The sequence below is a fragment of the Octodon degus genome, unplaced genomic scaffold (assembly GCF_000260255.1).
Source record: "Octodon degus isolate 3935 unplaced genomic scaffold, OctDeg1.0 scaffold00123, whole genome shotgun sequence".
Lineage (NCBI taxonomy): Eukaryota > Metazoa > Chordata > Mammalia > Rodentia > Octodontidae > Octodon > Octodon degus.
Window position 1 is genome coordinate 4168794 of NW_004524699.1, and position 13262 is coordinate 4182055.

Sequence of the window (13262 nt, forward strand, 5' to 3'; positions counted from 1 at the left end):
ACTGAGCTATCTCCCCAGCCCTCAATAATGATTTTAGATTTGGAAACATAATTGCACATATTTTGGGCTTTTGAGAGAATGCTTCTATGCTGTGCCCTGTGGCAGTGTTGTTTATATATGCTAGATTCCATGTGCTTATCTTCCTGTGGCAGTAGATGTGATAAACGGTGCGTGAGAAGCCACTGAACTGCTTTTTGTATAAAGCAGTGGGGCTAGTTTTGTCCCCCCACACTTAGAAAGGCAGCCTTATGTAAGGATTAGGGAGGGAGCTGGTCTGTGAAGGTATTTGTGGGGGTTGGATGCCAGTGGTTGAGTTCATGGAAAGGTCTAAAGGGCCCAGCAGGTGTGTAGATAACATCAGACTGTGGGGCCCAGTAGTGTCTGGGCTGTCCTGGCCTCATCTTTAATCTTTATGACCTTCTGTGTACTAAGGAAGGTATGGCCCATTAGTGGATTCCTGTTTTTGCTGAGAAGGGCATGTTTGCTGCCAGGATCTTTCCTGGGTTAGGCAAGACAGTAGCTCCCATCAACACTGAGGAAATTGACCCTTTCTGCAGTGAGAAAGTAAGGCTACCTAACTGGGTGAATTACAGAGTAAGCTGTGGTTTGTCAGTACATTTCCTTTGCTGTCTGCACTGATAATTATTTTGAAATCTCTTAACATTTTATTTGCACTGTAGTCTCATAGTTTTTTAAAGTTGAGATTGAATGAATCTTTTTTGTATCAAAGTCAAGCTCCAAACAGTTGATGTTTGAGAAATCTCTGAAGGTTCACTTCCAGTAGTTTCACTTTCATTTCCTAAGTCTGAGTACATTTCCTGTGTTGAATTAGATCACTAGAAAACCAGCCAACTATTAAGTGCTACAAACTATTAATGGCAAACTGCTAACTTCCTCGTTTTTTGATAATGTTCTTTCTTAAATACAATAATCATATTTTGCCAAAATTTAGTGAAGACTAAGTAATCGCAGCACTTGGGAGGCTGAGGCAGGAGGATTGTTCTGAGTTTAAAGTTACCCTGGGCTACACATTGAATTTAAGGTCAGCCTGAGATACAGAATGACACCATGTTTCAAAAAACAGTAACAACGAAACTACCTGGGAAGGATAAAAGATTGTTGTTTGGTGTTTGTGGCTAGTTAAAATACTCAGAGATGATACTCCAAAGTCTGTGGAAAGTTAGTCTTTGGTGCAGCACCTTACAGCTTAATGATTCTTGGTATTGCCTGGCCTACAATATCCTTATATATGGTAGACATTGAAAAAATGCAAGGGGCCAGCCAAATAGCTCAGTGGATTAAAGCACCGTGCCAGCCCTGGCCCCGGGGCACGCTGAGATGGGGATTAGACTGGTTGTGGTGGTACATGCCAGTAATCCCAGCTCTTGGGAGCCTGTAAGCGGGTGGACCACTATGAGTATGATCTATTAGTGAGACCCTGAACACCCTGTAGACCCTTCCCTAAAAAAATACAGAAAAAAAAAAAATGGAGTTGGTTAGTATCAAGAAAAGGCCAATGTCTGTAGTTAAACTTACACTATTAGTGTTTTTTCCACATAAAGTTGATGTAATTCATGTTGTTCTTTTTTTCATTTTTCTGGAAGCACCTTTTTTTTTTTTTTTGGTGAAACCGGGGATTGAACTCAGACCCTTGCACTTGCCAGGGAAGCGCTTATTCTATTGTGCCATCTCCCTGGCCCCAACACCTTTTTTTTTTTTAATTTTATTTATTTGTGTGTGTGTGTGTGTGTGGCCAGCTCAGCCCACCAGGGGGCGGGCTGGCTGGCATGTGGTGCTGGGGATTGAACCGCGGTCCCTGTGCTTTGCTAAGCTCGTTCTAAGTAGGTGCTCGAGACCACTGAGCCATCTCACCAGCCCCGGGTCTTCAACTTTAAAGAGGAAAAGTTTTTTTTCTTCTTAGTTTGTGGAGGCCTCAGCTGGCTCCAGCTCAGGGTGGAATGACAAAAGGGCATTGCAGAGAATAGCTTATGACATGGTCCTGGGAAGTGGACTGTCCTGAGAGGAGAAGAGCCCCTTCAGGCCCCACCCTCAGGGCTCCCCCCAGTGGAGAGTAAGCTCACATCCCCACAACTGGGTCACCACCTCCAACCCCACTAGGAGGGCCTGAGGCCTTGGGGGACACCTCAATAGTATATAAAGTGTAACTGTCAGGTAGCTAAACTATAAGGGGATGGGTTTTCTTTCTTTGTTTCTTTTTTTTTTTGGCAGAACTGGGGATTGAACTGAGGCCCTTCTGCTTGCCAGGCAAGCGCTTATCCTATTGAGCTATCTCCCTGGCCCCTGGGTTTTTTTCTTTTCAAGTGTGTTTTTGTTTTTGCAACAGGGGGTCTCTATGCAATTTCTGCTGGTCTTGAACTCACTTTGTAGCGCAGCTGGTCTCCAACTTGAAACATCTTTCTACCTCAGCCTCCTGAGTGCGGGGATAACAGACTGCTGGGATTGCAGGTGTGAACCACCACACCCAGCCAAGTTTTGTTCTTTGGAGGTGGTTTGTTTAGTCTAGCCTGTACACAGAAGGACTAGGATTCTCTGTCCCCTGCAACAGAGAGAGTATATCATTATTGTTTGAGATTCTTATAGGAAGATGTGTTTATGTCTTGTGTATTCATTTGTGTTAGTATTAATAAGTTTGCCATGTATTTTGGATTCAGATTGTTTCAACTGTAGATATGAGGAGCTTTTTTTTTTTTAAATGTGTTTGGTACAGGGTCTTGCTATGCAGCTTGGACTCATAGTGTTCTTCCCTCCTGTCCCAGCCTCCCCAGCACTGGGTTGCAGCACGCACCACCATGCCCAGTCTCAGTGGCCAGCTCAGCACGCCCTGGGGTGGGGCTGGTGTGGCATGTGGTCCCAAGGATGGAAGCCCTGTGCCTGAGCTTGCCTGAGCAAGCACTTAGTCTGCTGGGCTATCTCACTGGCCTAAGGAGCATTTTGGCTGTTTTTCTTTTTTCTTTCTTTTTGTTATTTTTTGGGGGGGACTGGGGATTGAACTCAGGCCCTTGCACTTGCCAGGCAAGTGCTTATTCTACTGAGCCATCTCCCTGGCCCCTTAGGCTGTTTTTCATTACACTGTCTTTCAGGCTCACACTGCATTTCCTTGGCCCTCATTTACTTCGGCCCTCATTTACTTCGTGTGTTATCAGTAACACATTTGCTTTTCACGTGGCCACGCTACCCTGTTGGCTGATGGGCTTTCTACTAGCTTTCATTCATGCATTCAGTTACAGGGAAAAAAAATAGTGTCCTATATGTATTATATCACTTTAGAGACCTCTTTGAATTCTGGCTTCCATCCTAGTTTCTAATCCTCTGTTTAATGTCATTTATAGTTCTGATAAACCCACTGTGTGTGTGTATGTGTGTGTGTATGATACGTATGTATGTATAATATGTGTGTAGATATTATACATGTATAGTACGTATATTTAAACATTGACAGATTGGTTCTTTTTTCTTTTTTTTAATTTTATTTATTTATGTGTGTGTGTGTTAATTTTATGTGTGTGTGTGTATGTGTGTGTGTGGCCAGCTCAGCCCACCAGGGGGTGCGGCTGGCTGGCATGTGGGGCTGGGGGATTGAACTGTGGTCCCTGTGCTTTGCTAAGCTTGTTCTAAGTAGGTGCTGTAGACCACTGAGCCATCTCACCAGCCCCTACAGATTGGTTCTTGAGATGATTTCTTTCCTAGTACCATCTTGCTATTTATTCTTTTTTTTTTTTTTAATCTTTATTTATTTGGTACAGGGCTTTTCTACACAGTTTGGACTCATAGTGATCCTCCTGTCTCAGCCTCCCCAGCGCTGGGATTACAGGCATGCACCACCATACCTGTTTTTGGTGGCCAGCATGCATGCTGTACCAGGGATCAAACGTGGGTCCTTTCCCTTGCCAGGCAGGTGCTTAGACCACTGAGCTATCCCCCCATCCCCTATTTTGTTCTTTTTCATAGTGTTAAGAGTATAGATTATTTTAACCCTTTAACTTTTGAGTTTTTATCATGGATGTTTTGATGGTTAAAAAAAAGTTGAAGGGAGTAAGAAAACCACTTTACTAGTAGTGAATTGTTAACATTATAGCTATAGATTTATAGTGTATTAAAGAGTGATGATTTATGAGCATCAATTTGTATATATGTATGTATGTATGTGGTCATATACCCACACAAAATTTATGTGCATGTGTTTTCTAAATGAGAAGATTCATCTGGCTTTATTTTGTTTGGAGACAGGGTTTGGCTATATAGTGCGGGCTGACCTCAAACTCATGCTGATCTTCCTACCTCAGCCTCCCGAATATTGGGATTACAGGCTTGTACCACACTCCTGAGCTGTTTCTTGGTGGTGGCGGCAGCAGCATACAGGCCCTCCCTGTGTAGTGCAGAATGGCCTTGAACTCATTATGTAATCTGGGTTGGCTTTGAACTCCTAGAAATCCTCCTGCCTCAGTTTCCTAGGACTACAGGCGTGTGGCACCATGCCCAACTTCTGTTTTTGTTATATGTTTACAGAGTTTGGGAACACGGCTTCTAGGAAGATGAAAGATTTTTTGAGCTTTTGATTCTGCCGCCAATAAATTATTAAGATATTCTAAAAATCTGTACTTTGAAAACTGATAAGCCTGTGTCTGTGTGTCTGTCTGTCTGTCTTTCTTTCTTTCTTTCTTTCTTTCTTTCTTTCTTTCTTTCTTTCTTTTTTTCTTTTTTTGGTGGAACCAGGAGTTGAACTCAGGCCCTTGTGCTTGCCAAGCAAGCGCTTATTCTACTGAGCCATCTTTCCGTCCCCTTGTATTTCTCATCACTACATTTTTTTTTCCTCCCAGTACTGATTGGGCTTGAACTTGGGCCCTTGCGCGGAGCTACTTCTCCAGCCCTTTTAAATTTTTTTTAAAAATTTTTTTTTTTTGGCGGAACCAGGGATTGAACTCAGACCCTTGCGCTTGCCAGGGAAGCGCTTATTCCACTGAGCCATCTCCCCGGCCCCTTAAAATTTTGAAATAGGATCTTACTAAATTGCCCATGCTCAGCTTGAATTTATAATCCTCCTCCCTTAACACTCCCTTAAAGTTCTGAGGTTGCAGGCATGTACTACTCTGCCATGTCTCTGCATTATCTTTAACCTTTTCTGTAACACAGCTATATATTGGTTAATATTATGTATTATGAACAGTGGACTTTGAGCGGGGGGTTGTGCTAGGGATTGACTCTAGAACCTTATAATGCTAGTATAGCGCACTTTTTTTTTTTTAATTTTATTTATAATGCTTTTTTTTTGGCAGAACCGGGGATTGAACTCAGGTCCTTGAGCTTGCCAGGGAAGCGCTTATTCTGAGCCATCTCCCCTGCTCTAGCACTCTTTGTTTTAAAAAAAAAAAAAAACAAAACTATGTATTTGGCACAGGGTCTCACTATGCAGGGAGCTCAGACTCGTAGTGATCCTCCTGTTTTCAGCCTCTCTGGCGCGCGCTGGGATTACAGGTGTGCACCACCGTGCCGGGTCTCGGTGGCTGGCTCAGCATGCCTGGCGGCGGGGCTGGCGAGGCGTGTGGTGCTGGGGATCAAACTCCGGTCCCTGCATTTGCCTAAGCAGGCGCTTAGTCTGCTGAGCTATCTCGCTGGCCCTAGGCTAGCACTCTTAGCACTGAGCTACGTCTTCTGCCCTGCAGTTAGTTAGTTCCATGCTTAATAGAACGCCTCGAAGAACACCGTGGCAATGGAGGCACATTGAAGTTGAACGCCCTGGTTCTCAAGTAGAAAGTGTACTCATGCTTGGCACAGAAAAGAGGTGTGACGTATTACTGTCCTAAGGTATTATGTGTCCTTTCTGGATACAGGTGCAGGATGAGCACGTGCTGTTGGTGTACACCGGGCGGTGTGGCCACCGCCGATTTCTTGAAGTGCTATGCGTCTAAGAGCAAGTCCCGTGAGTTCCAGACAGCTGATGAAGACCTCTGCTACTGCTTGGAGTGTGTGGCTGAGTACCACAGAGCAAGGGATGAGCTGCCGTTCCTGCACGAGGTAAGTTACAGTAAATGGGCCTTAATTTTCAACTTTGTAAGTAGGAAAAAATGAAGGTGGATTCTGTCAGGAGTGTTCATGGGAGTGATGTGGTTTAAGTTTTGAAAACTAATCATATGGTATGTAGGTATTGAGAAACTTCGATGTTATACTTTCGTAATTTTTTTTTTTAAAGCCAAAAGAATAAACTTCAAAACAAGATTAATAATGTCAGCCAAATAGTTCAGTGGATTAAAGCGCCTGCAAGCAGGCCCCAGTCTGCTCTGCTGGCTCCACCCCCAGGGCACGCTGAGATGGCAGTTGAGACTGGGCGTGGTGGCACACGCCTGTAATCCCAGCTCTTGGGAGGCTGTAAACAGGAGAATCACTACGAGTCCGATCTAGTAGTGAGACCCTGAACACCCTGTTGACCCTTCCCTAAAATACAAACAAAATAAGATAATAAAGGGTAACAATAGTGTTAATACATTGGGTGTTGTTATCTTTAAATTAGTTACCCAGAGTACAAGATACAGGTATTTAATTGTCCAAACAATGCTAGCACAAACCTTTGGTTTCTTTTTTTTTGTATTTTAGCACAGGGTCTCACTGTTGTACATCGGACTCGTAGTGATCCTCCTGTGTCCAGCCTCCCAAGCACTGGGGGTACAGGTGTGCGCCACCATGTCCAGTCTCAGTCGCAACTCAGCGCGCCCCCAGGGGCGGGGCTGGCATGGATCAAACCCAGCCACTGCGTTCTGCCTAAGCAGGTGCTTTAATCCACTGAACTATCAGGCCGGCCCTACAAAACTTTTCAATGAACTAAGAGAAGTCAGTAGTATGACTGTCTTAGCTGTCTTTTGCATGTATACATACGTATTTATTTCTTCACTCTTCCCTTCCTTTTCACCATCCCCCATCCCAATTTCGCTTCCCTTTTGAATTTTCTTCCCATTTTATAATATTTGTTGTACACTTTGGTTCCTACTTTCTCTTTCAGCTTCTCACACTAGGGAGACAATATGATGTTTACACATGTGCATCTGGTCTTTTACATCCTTCGTTAGATTGATTCCTAAGCATCTCATTTTTTGTTGCTCTTGTGGAAGGTGTTGTTTCTCTAATTTCTTTTTCAGTGAGTTTATCAACCATGTATAGGAAGACTTGATTTTTGAGTATTGACTTTGTATTCAGCTATGCTACTAAATTTTCTTTTTTTAAAAAAGTCTTCTATTTATTTGTTTTAGGGTCTTGCTACACAGCTCAGACTTGTAGTGATCTTCCTGTCAGCCTCCCCAGTGCAGGAGGCATGCGCCACCATGCTCAGTTTCAGTGGCTGGCCTGCTTGGGGGCAGCATGGCATCAAACCTGCATCCTTGGCTTGCCAGGCAGGCACCTAGACCACTGAGCTATCTCCCCAGACCCTGAATTAGCTTATTAAATCTAGCAGGGTTTGTTTTTTTTTTTTTGTGGAACCAGGGATTGAACTTAGGCCCTTGCACTTGCCAGGGAAGCACTTATTCCACTGAGCTCTCTCCCTGGCCCTGCTGTGAATACTTTCAATGGAGTTTTTATTCTCTTGGTTATTTGCTTGAATCTGTCTGTCTTATGGATTCTGTTTCTTTTCTATGCTGAGTATTCATGGCTTCTATAATTTTATTTAAGCTCCTTTTTTGTCTGTACGTGTTCTAGAGTCACTAAGCATGGTTTTCATTGTAGACACCATCTCTGTAGTTACCTGAGAAATTATTTCTAATTTGGTTTTTTTCTAGAGTCTCATTCAATTGCTTTGTTGTTCCCACTTTAGAGGGGCCATGTGGGTGGCTGTTATATTACCCCCCCTCGTTGCTCCCTGGGTGTTTGCCTTTGGTGAGCTGGATGTCTGCAGCTGTACCTTAAGGGTCTTCTCAATGTCTTTTCTTCTTTGTTTCCTCTTTCTTCTTCTTCTTTCTTCGTGTTTTGGTGGTACTGGGGATTGAACTCAGGACCTTGTGCTTGCCAGGCAGACACTTACGCCAGTGAGTTATATCCCCAGCCCTCTTTTTTTTTTTTTTTTACGGTACTGGTAATTGAGCTCAGGATCTTGCACTTGCCAGGCCCCTCTTTTTTTTTTTTTTTTTAGTTTAATTCCTCGGGTGATGCTTGTAAATTGCCTGTTGTTGGTTGCTTTATTGCTAGCACTTAGAACCTTTAGAAAATGACTGCTTCTCTGAGGCATCTTTCAAATGTAGCTGGTTTTTAAAATTTATTTATTTATTTATGTGTGTGTGTGTGTGTGTGTGTGTGTGGCCAGCTCAGCCCACTAGGGGGCGGGCTGGCTGGCATGTGGTGCTGGGGATTGAACCGCGGTCCCTTATGCTTTGCTGAGCTTGTTCTAAATAGGTGCTTTAGACCACTGAGCCATCTCACCAGCCCCTGTAGCTGGTTTTAAGAGTCTTGAGTCTGTTGCAAGGTCCTACATCTTCAATTTTTGGGGATGAGAAGTTATTGCCAGTTACCTTGGTTCTTTGGCACTGTACCATAGTATTACCTCTGACCAGTATATCATTCTTGAAATACCAGGAAGAACAGATGGTTAGAACAATTGTGTTGCTTTTGGCTGTAGTGGTACCATCTGAAATAACAACGGCCTCCAACACAACCTAGAAAATGACTAACTGAGCTAACCATTATAGGCCACCTTTAACCGTATGAACTAGATTTTTGGTTGTAGAAGAAAATCTAAAACCAGAAAATTATATGCAGCATATAAATTCTTAATGTATCAAGTTTTGCCCTCAGGGATTAAAATTTAAAATGATTTCAGAGAGAAAATAAGAGAAGTGGAAGAAGAGGAAGTGAGTAGAAATAAGGCGGGAAGACAAAGGACATCACGCTAACTTGGGAAACTAGTGCAGAAGACTGGAGGGAAAGAGAAGGAAGAGAAAAGGAACAGAACAGAGTCACAGAGAGGCTAGACACCATGTTCACATTCATTTAAAAACGATCAAACAGTGAAGGACAAGACAAAAAACCACAACAGTGAAAAACAGAAAAAAAAAGATCCACTTGAGGTTTGTCTCTGTTGTCACTGGTAGACAGCATGTGAAGACAGAGTCCTGATCCCACAACTCTTACCTCAGCAAGCCAGCAGTAGCTTCTTGGTAGGGTAGTGGAAAATCTCGGTGAGCCTGTACCTTCATTCGGCCTGCAGCCTCAGTGTACCTTCCGTGGGCCTGGGCCCCGCTGCAAGGCTCTAGGTGGAGCCTGCAGCTGCTCTTGACTTCTGAGCTCAGCTGCACCTCTTCAGGATGGCTCCCGGCCAGTCATGTCCCCTGCACAGGGTGACAGTCCTCAGCACTCGCCACCAGCTAGTGTGTCCTTTTTGTCCCCTGCTCCCCTCCAGTACTGCCCTGTGCACAGAGGCCTTTGGGTCCCCAGCAGTCACCCTGTGTCTGCAGGTTTGAACCACTCCTGTGGCGTAGCTAGTCTAATCTTAAGGGAGCACGCCACCTGCGGCCTCCTCCTCTGTTGATGCTTGTCTCTCTGCTCGCTCTCCGTGAGCTTCAGTTTGCACTTCAGATCCTTCCTTGGTCCAGGGGCCCCACTTCCCTCCGCTTCATCTTGGTCATGTTGCTGCATCGCAGCGTCTGCGTGGCATCTCTGAGAGGCTGCTTCTCTGTGTGCTCTCTTCTCTCTGCTGTCGTGGTCCTGCCCCCAGCTTTCCTAGTTATAAAGTCACCTTTCTAGAGCTCATATTCTCAGGTACTGGGAGCGCCCATGGATGGTACAGGGAGGAGACGGCGTGGGCTAGAGGGCCTGGCTCAGGCTTCTGACTAAGAAGCTCCAACCTTTCATTCTTTCCTTTTGAATTACTCCATGAAGATTTTGAGATCTTTGTAGGAAAGCTGCGCAAGAAGTGATTAAGCTTGTGATACTCTGTGGTCATATCCTAATTAAGTGGCCATGTTTAGAAACCATTTTCTTCAAACCTCCTATAGCCTTACTTTGTTTTCCTCTTTGGTCTTCTGCTTCATAGAGGTGTTGTTTTGCAAATTGAAGGTCTATGGCAAGCCTGCTTTGAGCAGCTCTTTCTAGTAATGTGTACTCATTTTTTGTTACTGTGTCACATTTTGGTGACCTCACATTTTCCAACTTTTTAATTTTATCTTCTATGGTTATCTGTGATTAGTGATTTTTTTTTTTTAATGTATTTAGTACAGGGTCTGCAGGTCTCGCCTTGTAGATTGGACTTGTAGTGATCCTCATGTTTTCATCCCTCCAAGCACTGGGATTACAGGCACGCCACCACGCCCAGTCTGAATCACTGTCTGCATGCCCTGGGGGTGGGGACCCCAAGGCTTGCTGGGGATGGAACCCCAGTCCCTGTGTCTGCCTAAGCAGGCACTTTAATATGCTGAGCTATCTGGTCAGCCTTGATTAGTGATTTTTGATGTTTGCTCTTAGAATTGTTTTGGAGCACTGGTAAACCAAGTATATGTAGTAAGATGAACAAACGTGTGTGTTGGAGGTCCTTGCTGGCTAGCCGTTGTCCACCTCTTTCCCTTTCCTAGGGCACACAGTCGTATATATTAGAATTAGGCCAGATGAAAGTCCTGTGGTGGCCTTCAATGTTGAGGCGAAAGGCAGAGTCACACAATTTTCACTTTGTCAAATGTTAGTAATGCTCAAATTTAGTGAGGATGGCATGTGGAAAGCCAGAGCGCACTGAAAGGGAGGCCTCTTGCGCCAAGCACACAACTTGGTTTTTGAGGCAGGGTCTCACTTTGTAGTTCAGTTTGGCATTGAACTCAGTATGTAGCCCGGGATGGCCTTTAACTCGTGGCAATTTGCCTGCCTCAGCCTCCATGTGCTGAGATTACAGGTATGTGTCACCAAACCCAGCCATACAGTCAAATTTGAATGCAAAGAAAATATTCTTGAAATTAAATGTACTGTTGCAATGAACATATAAATATGAAAGAAAACAACGTTGTTGTTGATAGAGGTTCAGTTTTAGTGGTCAACATAGAAGTTCAAACCAGCCACAGAATACACTTGAAAAGGGCTGGCCAAATAGCTCAGTGGATTAAAGCACCTGCTTAGGTGGACAAAGGGGCCAAGTGTTTGATCCCTGGGACTGCTGCTCAGCGTACCCTGGGGTGGGGCCCAATGCCAGCCCCACCCCAGGGTACGCTGAGACAGTGATTGAGACTGGACGTAGTGGCATGCCCCTGTAATCCCAGCTCTTGGGAGGCTGGAAACAAGTCAGATCTGTGTAGTGAGACCCTGTAGATCCTGTACTAAAGACAAAAAAAAAAAAAGAATGCTCTTGAAAGCCTAACTCTGTTTAATTCTTTGATGGATTAAAGTTTGAAGCCAGGGCTGGTGAGATGGCTCAGTGGTCTAAAGCACCTACTTAGAACAAGCTTAGCGAAGCCCAGGGACCGCGGTTCAATCCCCAGCACCACATGCCAGCCAGCCCCGCCCCCTGGTGGGCTGAGCTGGCCACACACACACACACACACACACACACACACACACACATACACTAAATAAAGTTTGAAGCCAGCAAAGGCTGGCACATGATGCACAGGGAAACAAGCCATCTCCATAATGTGAAACGCCCACGATGGAGGAGCAAGTGCTGATGGAGAAGCTGCAGCAAACAAATGGAAATCAGGTTGGTGGATATAGTTGCTACACAAAACAACATGTATTCTGTGTAGAAAACCTTAATATTGGAAGACGGTGTGACCTAGGACTGTGATAACTGAAGAGAAGTCAGAGCCTGTCTTTACAGTTTCATAAGATGGGCTGATTCTCTTGTGAGGGTTTAGTGTACCTGGGGACTTGAAGTCAGTGCTCACGTACCATTCGAAAACCATTAGGAGGCTGGGAAGATTGCTTAGCAGGCTGAGCCTCCGGTACCTTATGTCGTGCCAGCCCTGGAACCTTGGGTACACTGAGCCAGCCACTGAAACCAGGCATGGTGGCACATGCCTGTAATCCAGTGCTGGGGAGACTGAAAACAGGAGGATCGCTACAAGTCCAAGCTGTGTAGTGAGACGGTGTACCAAATAAATAAAGATAAAATAAAGTGAGGGTCCTGAAAAATTACACTGTTTCATCTGCTGTGCCTTTTAAATAGAACAACAAAGCCTGGATAATAGTAATAGATGTTTGTTTATAATGTTTAGTCAATATTTGAAGCCCACAGTTGAGACTGCTCAGTAAAAAGAGCTTCTTTCAATAAAGTACCGCTGATAAAGCACCTGGTGGCTCAAGAGCTTTTTTTCTGCCGGGGCTAACGCAGTACATGCTAGGGTTTGAACCACGGTCCCTGCACCTGCCTAAGCTTACCTAAACGGGTGCTTTAGACTGCTGAGCTATCTTGACAGCCTCAAGAACTTTGAAACACTTCGTGAGATTGTCTTTGTGCCTGCTGCACACCATCTGTTCTGCAGCCTGTGGATCAGGTCTTCTTAAGAAATGTGTTTCTTACGGCTGATACTTAGTCATTCAAAGATCTGGGGAAAGAAAATTGAAAACCTCGGAGCAGACTTGTCCCTCTAGATGCAGTTAAGAACATTCATGATTCAGGGGATGAGCATGATGATCCGTTTGCACTAGCGAGGGCTTGGGAGACGCTGATTCCAGCCCTTGTGCATAGACTCGGAGGGCTTCAAGTCTTCATGGTGAAGTTATGCTGGGGGGACGTGGAGCAGCACTTGCTTGGCCAGTGGAGCCTGAGGATATGAGCGCATTGGTGCAGTTTCCGGATGAGACGCCAGTGGGTGGAGACTGCTTCTTGTAGCTGAGTGGTTTGAGATGCAATATAGTTCTAGTGAAGGTGCCGTGGATATTAGGAAGTGAAAACAAGGCCGTAGACTGTGCAGAAACTGTGTTGGGACGACAGCAGGCTTTGATGGGATTGACTCCAGTTTTGAAAAGTTTTGTGAGTAAAATGCTATCAAATAGAATCAGGCTGCAGAGAACTTGCAGGATTCAGTCAGTCATACAGCCAACTTGATTGCTGAGAAGATGCCATAACTACCCTAACCTCAAGCAACTGCAGCCTCGACTGGTCAGCAGGCAGCAACCCCGAGGCTGGATTCCTTACCGGAGGTCCAATTGTGGTCATTTTTTGTTTTTTTTTAAATTTTTATTTATTTAAAAAAAAATTTTTTTTTGGCAGAACCGGGAATTGAACTCAGGCCCTTGCACTTGCCAGGGAAGAGCTTATTCCACTGATTCAGGCCACCTATTTT

At 44.6% G+C, this 13262-nt stretch overlaps 1 protein-coding gene across 6 annotated transcripts in view; it reads left to right on the forward strand.

Annotated features, from left to right (window-relative positions):
• Setx (senataxin) overlaps nucleotides 1-13262 on the forward strand; it is a 74045-nt gene that overhangs the window by 4009 nt on the left and 56774 nt on the right. For all 6 annotated transcript variants that reach the window (XM_023700261.1, XM_023700260.1, XM_023700263.1 and 3 more), the window contains exon 3: nucleotides 5850-6033. In XM_023700261.1, coding sequence (XP_023556029.1) covers nucleotides 5857-6033 — 177 coding nt within the window. In that variant the 5' untranslated portion in view covers nucleotides 5850-5856. The remainder of the gene's footprint in view (nucleotides 1-5849; nucleotides 6034-13262) is intronic.